Genomic DNA, 13,006 nt, shown 5'->3' with positions numbered 1-13,006 from the left:
TAAAAGCTGCAACGCCAACCATAAAGCACTTTATTCGTAGATAATTTACATAGATTCATCATGTTCAAAAATATTTTCCGTCGTCACATCAAAATTCACTTACAAAAGGTGATAAATTTAAACATCCACTTCGAGCATTCAAATGTGTTGATTAAACATCGATGTTGCAACGAAAACCGACATCGGCCATTAGTCTTTCATCATTCTTTGTTTAATCTCGCAACGCAACCGGCATCTACAGAGGGTATAGTAAAAAATTAAACAAACATCAGAACAATATAAATGATGCGCCTAACCTAAGGCAACGCGGGCTGCGTGCCTCGAGCCCGCGCGCCCGTGTTAGCGCTGTTATAAATTATCTTACACTTCTACGTCCTATGTTATTTCACGACGAGCATATCAGGCAATCGCCTTTCCGGCCTATACAAAGAACGACCAATCATAATTTATATTCGCCTACCTAAATCTTTACGAATTTTGCAAGTATAATAATCTTCTCTTTTCTTGTCCACATGATGGCAACTTGATAGTAAATACCAGTAGGTCCTGCTACGAATATAAGTAACAAGCAACCCCATATATGAACAACCACTTTCATTCAAATAGCAAATTGCTGTTCTATCACAATAGTGAGCACATTCTGGAAACATTGTGTAGATAATGCCTGAGCTATGTTCTGCAGCGAAACATTCGCGACTAACTGCGGAATGTCACGGATCTCCATAAACACTGCACCTGATTCACGGGCTTACATTTTCACAGTGACAACAGATAACGAACAGCTATTGCGATCACGGCAGCGACCTAGTGACAGAAGCTTACACAGGATAGCGTACAGCCAACGACTAAATAAATTAAACAAAGAATTAGGTACCCAGTTATGGTATTTTCCCTGTTTTTACTTACTTTTACTTAAGCGTCTAAGAATAAACCATTGTCGAACCATAAGCGCTACTGGTCATTTTATAAGCGTGCATTTTATAAACTAAGAGCTCGTAACTGTCGTAAAGTTGAAGCGGCAAACCGCAGACATGCGAGGAGTCCCAAAAATAGTATCAGTGGCGACACGGGGCACTGCTCGGCCAGAGTGCTGGGGCTGCCCTACATTTGACCCGTGCATTTACCCTGCCTACTGCCTAGCCTACGCTGTCAACTAGAAAAACCCGAAACGGTAACATAGGAAAATAATACAAAACCATTACATTATAGCGTGGTCATTATGCCTTACTAACTATATTGATTGTGTCCTATAAGATTAAGGGAAGAGATCCAGATTACTTATAAATTTGCAAGTTGTGAAAAGATGCCAATAAGTTAATTTTTTTCACGTGAACATCAACACATCCGTAGGTAGGTAATCCAGCCTGGCATTCAAATGTTAATTTAGTAATTGCATGCATGTCAAAATAAAATATAAATTTTGACAATCGCTACTCATTATTTTTAGTAAAATAAAGCAAACAGAAATTAAAACGACGAAAATATATAGCAGTAAGATTAGTAAGTAAGTTGGGCCGTTTCTTTACAACTCGCAGCGGTCACGCGAGAGCCGTGTTCTGCCTTCCCATAACTAACGTGTTGATTAGCCGTAATACTTAGTATGCTCCTCCAGGCCCTGCCTTCGGACACACTTCGTACACGACCACTCTTAATGACCCACAATTGCATTTGCTTCAACAATAACCGCTTTGTGCATACACCTAATATACTAGAGTAGTTTCATGAAAATGTCTAACAGCATTCGTGCTATCGGCACGACAGCGGCGGTAACTATAAAATTAACGGATACCTATGTCAGGTGTAACGTAGGTACTCTACGATAAAATCTTGTAGACACGTCAGACTCGGCAAGGACTATCATTTTCCCTCGCACTGCACAGGCGCACCTAGGTACCTGCTCCTTTTACTGCCAATTTACCTGAAAACTTCTGCATAACTGTGCGCTATCATCATATATTACTTAGAAAGGTGTTTCGTCGAAACCGTCCTCTCCCTGAAGCCGTTTGCCATTTAACTCGCGGTAAATTTTGCAGAGCTCTCGCCGTCTTAGTTCCACCTCGTAGTTTCTTACATGTTCCGGTAGGTAAAACGATTATAAAGCCGTTTGTGAACCTCCTTTGCCGTGCTTCACTACCGCTTTAATTTAAGTTAACCCACGGCCACACTAAACAGTTTCTACAAACACTGAATAATGTGCTTTCAACACGCTACGTGCGCCTCTATCAAGTTTTCCAATTTAAAATTCGGCAATTTAAACTATCTTCAAGTCACTACTTTGGCAATTACTTCATCAAATTATAACGAATGCCCATCAATTTCGGTGTCGAGTAGACAATAATGACGTTCGGTAGAAAGTTCAAGATTAGATTTGTACTAAACGTCTAATAAAATAAATCACTTAAATTTCAACGCTTTTTAAAGTAATGTAATCAACCGATTCAATGTAGGGAGTTTAAGTCAATGAAGCTTATCGTATCGGATCTCACTTTATTTAGATAGCCATTAAATTAATGCTGACGGTAGATAAGAGCGTTTGTCGAATACTGATGCCGATGCCGCTCAACCTCGGGGAGATTTTTCTCTGTCGGTTAAACTATTAAATACTCTCACCTCTGTACTTATCACTTTTGACTTAGCATAGTTACATAATATCACATATTCTTGGACCAACACTTGAGTTGAAATACTACGTAAATAAATTATAATTTTCCGAGCAATAAATCATTAATGTCGATTATAAATTCCCATCTCATTAAGTCTCTCTCCAGTCCTTTAATCATGGGGTTTCAGAAACACAATATAATATTTGTCGAACACGCCTCCTGGCGTTCCGGATATGTACCGAATAAAAAGCCGTTCTGTAGTTTAATCCGACATAAATCTCCTGTTCTGTTGCCGGTAGTACTATTGTAATGAAAAAATGTGGACCATCTGTTGCACCCTTCATTACGTGCATGGTGCAGTAGATGAATGGGCCAAATAGCAACGTCAACTTTTTAATGTAATTGAAATTGTGAGGACCCCAAATGTTTTATTAAAGCCCAGCGTTTAGCTTAGCACTGAACATTAACGAAACTGTTTTTGAAGTGGAACAAATTGTATCAAATATTATTATTTCGAAATCACTAATATGTGTGCAAGCTGTGTTTTAGATGATATTTAGATGTATTTACTTAGATTGTTTTTTAGTTACTAACCCAAAGTGGTATTCAGAATTAGGGTAATATCACTGACCCCGACAAGTTTTGCTACTCAGAAAATGAACTGTAAACATATTTACACGTAGTTAGCAGTCAAATAACATCGTAGAATGCTGCTCTTGCAGAAATATTACCTTGTGACTTCAATTAACCGCTAAATGACTTATAACTACTTAATGCATCCCTCTTATTTTATACCGACCTAAATATATGCAAATATGCATTCCTTATATTTAATGTAAGTTATATTAAATATAAGGAATTATACGCATTATATTATATAACTAATTTCCCAGAGGAAGCTACAAAGCTTTGCAAATCGAATTTTAGGTGCCGAGGGCGAGTTGATAACCTATTGCTGTGATTTCACACACACGGGATTCCCTAGACATGTATTTTTCTATTCTATTTCGTTAATCTTTGAGGTGCAATTTCTGGCAAATTAAAGCTTAAATCGCTAAGCCGTACGTAGTTCGTTTTTCAATCATTCATTGAATTAAATTTCACTCCATACATAAATGCATTTGTACTTGTCCGCGCTTCTTATAAAATAGGGCAAAGAGGCCTCGACCCTCCCACGAATGATTGTAGTACTAGTGCTATGGACAAGGACGGTGATATGAGATATCGTAAATAATGGAAGGAGATAGGCCGACGCGCACGCGGAGATTTATCATGTGACTAATACCGAGTCAGTGCGACGGCGCGTCTGTCCCCCGGGACTCCATCAAACGAGTTTCGCTCCCCCACTGCACGATGCAATCTATGCTGAATCGTATTACAATAAATTGTATTAACTCGAAAAATAGTAGAGATAGCAAACATCGTCCATCTGCACACAATCGTCCGCGCATCGGTACGAGCAGTCGTCAACAACAGTACCCTCCATTTCCTACTCGCCGCTATTCAATGGCGATAATTTATAGATTTTACGAGGGATCATCGGGAAAAGTCGCGACTTACCACATTGCCATATTTTATTTTGGTGGGCGGAAATTGCGTCGTTTGAGCACATTTTATCTACTAACGTTCACATTTTGAATGCTATATCGCCGTATTTAATAATAAGAGGTTGCAATATTTTTTCATTAGGTACAGTCAGCATTGAAAGTAGCAGATCAGACTAGCGTCAGGAGTAGGGTCATTCTCTAACAGCTTAGCAACAAGAGATATGTTCTTTTGAACGCAAACTGACGCGATTGATCTCTTATTTTGACATATTTAAAAATAATACTATTATTAATATTAATTCGCGTTCATAGAACGTTTAGTACTCAGACAACATTATCATTGCCTTCAAAAGCTGCAGTGACAATAAATGTAGTGTTAAAAATGTCTGTGCCATTTACCGCCGTCCGATTGGAAAAACTTACAAATCCACTTCAACCATTTAATAGATACTGAATATAAATCACCTACTTATCCTTAAATTGCTGATCTGATAAAGGTTATTGTCATTAAACTATCGGCGACGTGGTTAATGTAAATTGTTCAATTCGGAGCGCGGCGCGAGCGGCCAAATGGCATCGACGCGTTGTGACGCTTATCTGGAAGAGAATCTTGGGGACAGATCGCCGCCTGTCGGTGTCGGGGGAGACGATAACTTAATTGCTCCGACACCGCCTGGGGTTATCCGCAGGAATTATGAAAAACACTGCGGGCGCCCCTTCGACAAAAAATGCCAAGTTACTTTACACCGTTAACTCCATTCTGACGGTGATAGGGTGTTTCTCAGATGCTTAAAAGTCGCTCAATTACTGTAACCAAAGGATCTTCTTAGGGTTCCGTACCCAAAGGATAAAAACGGGACGATTCGGGCCCTCGTGTCTGAGGATCGTGGTCAGTATCAGGGTTGCATCTGGAGCCGATGAGCTGCCTCCACCGGTTTCTGTCCAACGACCCATATAATACAACAAACGTATTTTTTTGCAGTTTTTGCGTAATGGTACGGAACCCTTCGTGCACGAGTCCGGCCCGCACTTAGCCGGTTTTTTTATCTATCGCTGACAGTAAGAGCTACAATCATGTTCCGTTAGAATTCTGCTTAATTATTTTTTAAGCTCTCGTTATAAAATTAATGAACATTGGTATTGCCCGAGTAGGTATGTATATACATACCATCAGATAAATAGTACTTCGACGGCTCGACTCGACAGTAATTCTTTCAACAAATTAGAAAGTGATTCCGTAAATGTAATTAGTGATGGCAGTATGGAGTGACACATGGCCGCGCGTATGCTCATCTATTAGGCGCACATCCTGCGCACGCTCCGAAACAAATAAACATCGCATCCCCGTCGAGGCACAAATCCCGGCCGCTTGCGCGTCTTACAAAACTAATAAATGTACACAATAAATTCTCTTTGCATTACAATACCAACAACGTCGTTTATTTTGCACCCCAACATCGCTCTCTTTGCAAACTTAATATTGCTGTGCTCGAAAGACTTAAAACAAATATTTCTACTGCTGATTTTACAAGCTGACGTGCTCTGAGGAATCTTTCTAAAATAAGGAGCGGTAAATGTTTTTGAGCATTGAAGCTACTTTATGGTTCGCTTGTTTCTAACAAAAACTAAATCGTGTCATCAAAGGAACTCGCTACTGTTATTCCAGCCCGTGCTGTACTTAGTGCCGTGAAGAATTATCCAATTAGACTGCGTTGCGTGACTTTCTATGATCGATTCGATAGCCAGCGACTGAAATACAATGAATAGATAACGACATTCCCTCGAGCAAGAAATGGTTGGGTGTCGCCGAACCACCTACGTGCTCGGCGGGCTGCCGAGCCCGGCCTGCGGCAGCGGAACCAATTGCTTCGTCACACTGCCACAAAATGCGCCTCGGCCGTGCTTCGCTTAATTAAAACTTGACGCGACTTCACGTCATTTACCCCCACCCCTCACACACCTACCGACATCACCGCTCGGAGCGACACCTCACATTGTGTCGCATTTTGTAATCTATTGCGACAACCGTGTGAACAAACTACAAAGTGGAATTACACTTCGGCTACTGGGCATTATCGATGGCCCGCCACTGATAAGACTCAAACTTATTGGAAATTTAATTGGAAGACCAGATTAAACGAGAGATTCTACTGGCTTAACACGGTCGTAGCTTAACTGAAAAAACTTAACCAACTGGCCTTTAAATATTTATTGTTTGGCCTTTCGAAACTCGTTACTAATAAATATATTTTTGTTTGTTTCAGCGTTATCGTCAATTAAAAATAATTATAATATAGACAATTCAAATTGCATGGTGATGGTTCAAGACGTAAAAGCAGTTACACACGCACAAGGAATTAGGGACGCTTTATCAACATCTTCGCCGTCGGACGGTATGTAAATACTTTCAAATTGATTATACTTCGTATTATAATAATTTAATTAATTTTGGATACAAGTTTTTTAAATGCGTCAGCACAATTTAACGTATGTAAATAAAATATTGTTTGTAGAATCTATATCAACATCGTCGCTGGGCGGCTGGTCGACGACGGCGGAGGCGGCGCTAGAGTCGGCGGTGATACCACAGCAAGCACAGCAAGCTGCCCTGCCGCCCTGGTCACCAGCTCTAGAAGTTAGAGAATTCGACGAATTACACAGTGCAACGATACCTGCATACCAGTTCTGGAGTTCTGAATTCCGCAACAAACAGCCCGCCTACGTTAGCCTTAATTTCACCGTACCCTGGGGAGCCAATTTTGCCGTATACGGAAGAAGGAATGTCGCCCCTAGCGTTACACAATACGACTTCGTAGAATTCATTCGAGGTGGCAGGGTCGACCATAGGCTAAGGCGGAGACGGAGTCCGCATAGACACGACATACGCGAACACGACGGCTTTGAAACATTGCTGAGCACGATTAGCCCATTTCAGAGATGGAACCATACGATAAGCAAGAGATCGACCGATATGCGAGTAAATGTCAGTATACTACAGTATCTCGACACAGGAAGATGGTTTATTTCGATGTACAATGATGAATTGCAGCCACATAAAGTCGAGATGATCGTCTCCGAAGCCGAAGGAGTTACGAATTCTTGCCCCGATGACTGTTCTGGCCACGGTTCCTGCTATTTAGGAAAATGCGAATGTATGGACGGATACGAGGGACACGACTGCTCTAAGAGTAAGTTCTCTTCTATACATATTTTACTTAAGTACCTACAATTACGCTGTCCCATAATTCCGTGGAGCCTTTAGAATTAAAAATAAATACTTAATTATTAAGTTAACTTTACGGTTTAATTTGCCTTAGATGTTTTGGAGAGCCTCTTAGGCCTCCATTTACAAGCGCTTCAGTTTAAGTTCGATCGCCCAGTTATTATCTAAGTACTTTGAAGTTCAATTCTTTCTCTCATATCAGGTGTATGTCCCGTACTGTGTTCCGGGCACGGCGCGTACGCAGGAGGAGTGTGCCACTGCGCCGAGGGCTGGAAGGGCGCCGAGTGCGACGTCCCGGCGCACGACTGCGAGCCCGCCGACTGTTCCGGCAAGGGCCAGTGCATCGCGGGCCACTGTCGTTGCAAGGCTGGATGGAAAGGACCTAAGTGTGACGAAGGTCAGTTTGTGTCAAAGAAATAAAAGGAAATAATATTTCAATCCAGGAGAAAACGGTGGCAGGGAGACAACGACGCAATAACTTATACATTCAAAGCGCCATACTAAGGGTCGGTTGCACCAAACTGTTCGTATCGTTGTAGAGTTCGTTATGTATGGAAAGTTCATAGTAAAGCGCCGGTCTGTCAAATGTGGTTGGTGCAACTGGCCCTAAGTGTGTAAATACTGCACAATAACCTTTAAATTCAAATGTTTGGAAATAGGGATGCGATTGTAAATGAGCCATTATAGTAACAGCACCAGTCATGGGACATTTAAGAGGAAATTTGGAGTATTTATGATATTTCCCTTATACATGTAAATGGACTACCGCTTAGCGTGTTAAAAGATGAAAGTCCTATCTGTCTTTCATGTTTTAGGCGTGTTGTACCAAAGATACTGTAATTAGTTTCCACATATTTAACAAATTAAAACTATGCTTTTTTTCTCCAGTCATGGACACCAAAGCTCCAGTAATGGGCCCCCGGTAATGGACGTGGATCCAGTAATGGGCCCCCTATAATGGACATTGCTCTATCAGTATAAAATATTGAAATGGGGAATAAGTTACAGCAAAAAATTAAATTTTTGGTATTAGCTTTTATCGCTGAATGTATTTTTCTTTCCACAGCCAATTATTATTGTATTAGATCCATCGAGACAATTCTCAGTTAGGGTTTACTGCGATAAAGTTCCCATGGCCACCTCCTGTCTCCATCATCAGATCAGGTCCATGTTATCATAATATTGCATTATCATCCGATTTGCATACTTAATTACGTACTTACACAAAATTTCAACTGAATCGGAAATCGAAAAGTGGCCCGAATTCAGCTACCAAGATTGGACCCACACTAACTAACAGGGCAAGTTAAATAAAAGTTTGGAAAAACGATATTAATTTATCCGAAGTCCGAGAACACCTCCTGATTGACATATTTTGTAACTACATTTTACTTCTATATTGTTTAAACATGAAATTATGGCATGGCAAGCATCATTCTGTCAATTGTCCCATCATAGGAGACACGCAGTTTTACAGCTCCTATAATGGGATTGGGTCAAATACCACTATTTTTTTTACATCTGTGGAGTCACAACATAGTGTGTTGTATACCTTATCTCATGGTAAATGCAATTAACAAAACACATTCTAGTTTTCATCAAGTATTAATTAATTAAAATTTAATAAATCAACTCACCTTTCTTAGCGACGTTGTTAAGAATTCGTAGTGGTATTTTTTTTCAGTGACACGACAACTTTTGGGTTGACGCCAATTTCTTAAAAAACAACCAAATTTAATGAAACTTCAAACGGAAACAGCTCTAGTACTCTTATTTATGATAATATACAGCCAGTGTTTATAAACTACTTTTAGATACTTATTTTAGAGGAATTATGTTTTTTTGTCCCATTACTGGTTCCACGTCCATTATAGGGTATACTACTATATATGTATGTATGTATGTATACCTTGTTGGGCGCAGCAAATAAGGAGAAAGGCACTTACATAATAAAATAAACCTAGGTTCCACTTAATTCCAGGTATTAGTTAAATTTGTTTCTAAGTATTCATTTAGGGAATAGAAACATGGTAGGTACGAAGAAGCGAAATGTCAGCTCTCTTGCCTCCCACGCCCCCGCTTGCCTACCGATTCTTTATCTTTTATCTTATGAATACATGTTCTAACTATTTTCATAACAACAACAAGACGAACGAGAACGTAATACAAAATACGTAGAAGACATACTTAGTGTCACTTTTTTTTTTCCTGACGCGTTCTGGCAACCAGAAAACTAAAACAATACAAAAGAGTGGATGAAGAAAATATGTAGTTACCGAGGGAAACAATTCAACCCTGAATTAGAAATTAGCACAAGCATCATACGTGCCTGTTGAAATAATTAACCACTAAGCATAATTAAGTGGGTTGCATACATGAACCCGGAACGCACAGCCCTTGTTGAATCTGCATGATTTTCATTTTATAGTTAGATTTTTAATTAGGTAACTTTGAGTTTTCGAAAACCAGTAACATATGTACTGTGATAGCAATGTTAGCACAAAGGATTGTAAGGTTTACAGATTTGCTGTTAATAATTTAAATCTTCTTAAGGTAAAAGGAATATTATAGTAAAAAGTTTTCACTTTAACGTTTTTTTCCAAAATTGGCATACACTTTCCGTAATCACAGTGATCTACAATCATAATTATGCAAACATGATGAATGATGATGAGGTGGGCAAAAGAGCTGATAGGTACCTAAATAAGGACTTTCGACGTGCAATCTTTTTTATAGTCATTTGTTTTCTTTTGCTTCTACTACCCAAAGAAAACTCAAAAGAGATAAAATATTTCCCTTTGCTGTTTGCAAGAGCAAACAGCAAAGACGCTGTTTGTTTTAATTGTACAAAACATTGTTGATGTTTGTTTTTCTTATTAGCCAATCGAATTCGATTTCTTTGAAGAATTAATTCCCAGCAATCTAGTAATCGTTTAAATGCCTTCATTTGGTCACTGTATTCGTGTAATCCAAGTTTGCGCTATCCCAGGAGGTGTGCATACATTTTTGCTCTATTCAGTTTTTTGCTTGTATGTAGGTACCTACTTAAACGGTACGTCCGACGTGCTGTAATCAAAATGAAAATTGATATCTGAGTTACCTACCTAATATTTATATGAATTCGTAGTCAAACTTTGTAAAAAATGGCTGCCATTTTTAATATCCAAATGTATGTACATATTTAGGACCAAATTAAGGTATTAAAACAATTTCATGCTTGCTGGGAAATAATTCCTCAAAACGGGAAATTCCTTACAACACGTACATCGCTTATTAGTGTACGCTGTCATTGCCTTTCGAGTAGGTACCTAAGGTTTATATTGGCTCGCTTGTGTCCATGATATTGGCGTGTGCGCGACGTTCACAGGGTTAATATACTGTGTCACAGGGATGCGTATAATTTTGTTTTATTCTGACAAAATTAGTTTGTGAGACTATATTGTAATTTTTTTGGACAGAGGACTGCTTGGACCCGACGTGCGGTGGGCACGGGTCGTGCGTGCGCGGGCGCTGCGTGTGCCGCGCGGGCTGGCGCGGCGCGGCGTGCAGCGAGCGCGACGCGCGCGTGCAGCGCTGCCTGCCGGCGTGCTCGCAGCGCGGCGTCTACGACCTCGACGCTGGCAAGTGCGTCTGCGACCCGCTCTACACTGGGGACGATTGCGCTAAAGGTAAAGGTATTTACATTATTTTTTTCAACTTTAACAACTCAAAAAGTTGGAGAAGGAAGGCCTCAAACAGATCGGACTGGAGAGACTTGCTTGAACAGGCCAACCGAAAAATTGGGGCTTCTAACGTTCCCTTGAAGATTAGTTTCCCTAATCCCTAATCAATCAGAATATCCAATCCAATAGAGTCAGTTGAGGATCATCAGGAAGTTTTTCTTTTCGTTAATATATCAAATTATATTTCATTGATTTATTTTCGAGGATTTAATTGATTCGAACAATTCGAAAGCATAGCTTTTGAATCAAAAATACGCGTGATTTATGCTCTGCTTACGGCTGCTCGAGGTGCTTACAATAACAAGTTTACCTAGTGTTGTTGATTTCGTTATGAAGGTAATACTTTTCGATGCGGGGTTATCTGAGGGGTCATCAATAGCAGTTAGGTACCTCTCTCTTATCACGCTTTGTACCGCGTGCTTTGCGAAGACTATGGTGAAGTGGTTTAGAGATTGATATCCGATCTTATAATTGAAGTGAAGAAATTATTTTCAAGAGATATTTTTTAAACTGCTAGTTAGATAACTTGGAAGGATAGTATCAATACTATCATAGGCTACAGTACAATTGATTGTACACTTTATTTAAGTATATACCAGCTTATGATTAAACAGATATTAAATTATGCCCACCTACATAACGTACAAAGTTTATCGTTGGCCTAAAAACATCTTAATCCATTATTTGTTACTTTATTTAATACGCATAAATCATACGTAGGTGCTCGTACGGTAAGTAATACACAACAAGCTGAACAAAACAAGGTTTTGAACCAAGAACCAGATAGGTATATGTCTCGGCTTATATTTACATATATCTTGATCTAATGTATAATATAGATACCTATACCTATCTTGGACTAGAATAATCTCACTGACGGTTGGAAAATGTTAAATTCTTCTAAATTCAAGATTGAAAGTCTTTGGTTCCAGACCTATTTTATCTATAAACGTACCTACAATAACACCTGGGGATATAAATAAATCTGAAAGAAATATTGCGAATAAGTTGGGTAATGGATAATGGATCGTTTGTGTGTGGGCGTCTTAGGCAGAACTAAGTAAGGATGAAGGCTTGTTACTCTTGATATCTACCTATCTAAAAAAAGTATTAAGCATTTTTAGGGTTCCATAACCCGTCATGTCCGTCTGTTCGTAATGTTACAGCCATTTTACTCGGAAACTATGTTTAAGTCATATGTGAATTAGATTTGTAACTAAGGTGTATTTTATAAGCCGCTAAATAAGTACTTATAAAATTTTGTAAAATATATAATTATCTATTGAGAGCACGTCTATACATGTAGGTAACTAAAAGCAAAACAAGTGCGAGTCGGACTCGCGTTCCAAGGGTTCCGTACATTACTCAATTTTTAACAATGTATTTTTTATATGTGCAACGCGAGTGGATTGCCTTATAAAAACCCGTAGGGGTCGGATCAAAAACTAAGTAATTAGTCCGACTCACGCTTGACTACATGTTTCTAATAGATTTTTCTGTCATCTATAGGTAAAGACCTATTTTATGTATTTTTTTCAAAATTTTAGACCCAGTAGTTTCGGAGATAAAGGGGGGGAATGGTCATTTATTGCCTATTTTCTTGAATTACATCTAAACTGTTTATTCTAAAATTATAAAAAAATATATATTTGAAATTCTCACATTGAGTTCTTTTATTTGATATGTAACACGATATAGATAGAAAAACTTTATTTTTTAATTATCTCATTTCCCCCCAAAAGCGGCCTCCATGTTTAAAATTTATTTATTTACGTTACATGTCCGTCTTTGGGTCACAAACATACATATGTGTACCAAATTTCAACTTAATTGATCCAGTAGTTTCGGAGAAAATAGGCTGTGACAGACGGACAGACAGACGCACGAGTTAAGGTAAGGTAAGTATAAAGG

General features: G+C 39.1%; 1 protein-coding gene across 4 annotated transcripts in view; it reads left to right on the top strand.

Annotated features, from left to right (window-relative positions):
• The window catches only part of LOC134666419 (teneurin-a), a 65,408-nt gene that overhangs the window by 31,145 nt on the left and 21,257 nt on the right, over window positions 1-13,006 (top strand). For all 4 annotated transcript variants that reach the window (XM_063523555.1, XM_063523556.1, XM_063523554.1 and 1 more), the window contains 4 exons: window positions 6,415-6,543; window positions 6,664-7,338; window positions 7,576-7,770; window positions 10,832-11,041. In XM_063523555.1, coding sequence (XP_063379625.1) covers window positions 6,415-6,543; window positions 6,664-7,338; window positions 7,576-7,770; window positions 10,832-11,041 — 1,209 coding nt within the window. The remainder of the gene's footprint in view (window positions 1-6,414; window positions 6,544-6,663; window positions 7,339-7,575; window positions 7,771-10,831; window positions 11,042-13,006) is intronic.

This window comes from Cydia fagiglandana, chromosome 8, assembly GCF_963556715.1.
Source record: "Cydia fagiglandana chromosome 8, ilCydFagi1.1, whole genome shotgun sequence".
Classification (NCBI taxonomy): domain Eukaryota; kingdom Metazoa; phylum Arthropoda; class Insecta; order Lepidoptera; family Tortricidae; genus Cydia; species Cydia fagiglandana.
Note: the sequence above shows the minus strand (reverse complement) of the source record. Positions and strands in the feature narration are given on the sequence as shown.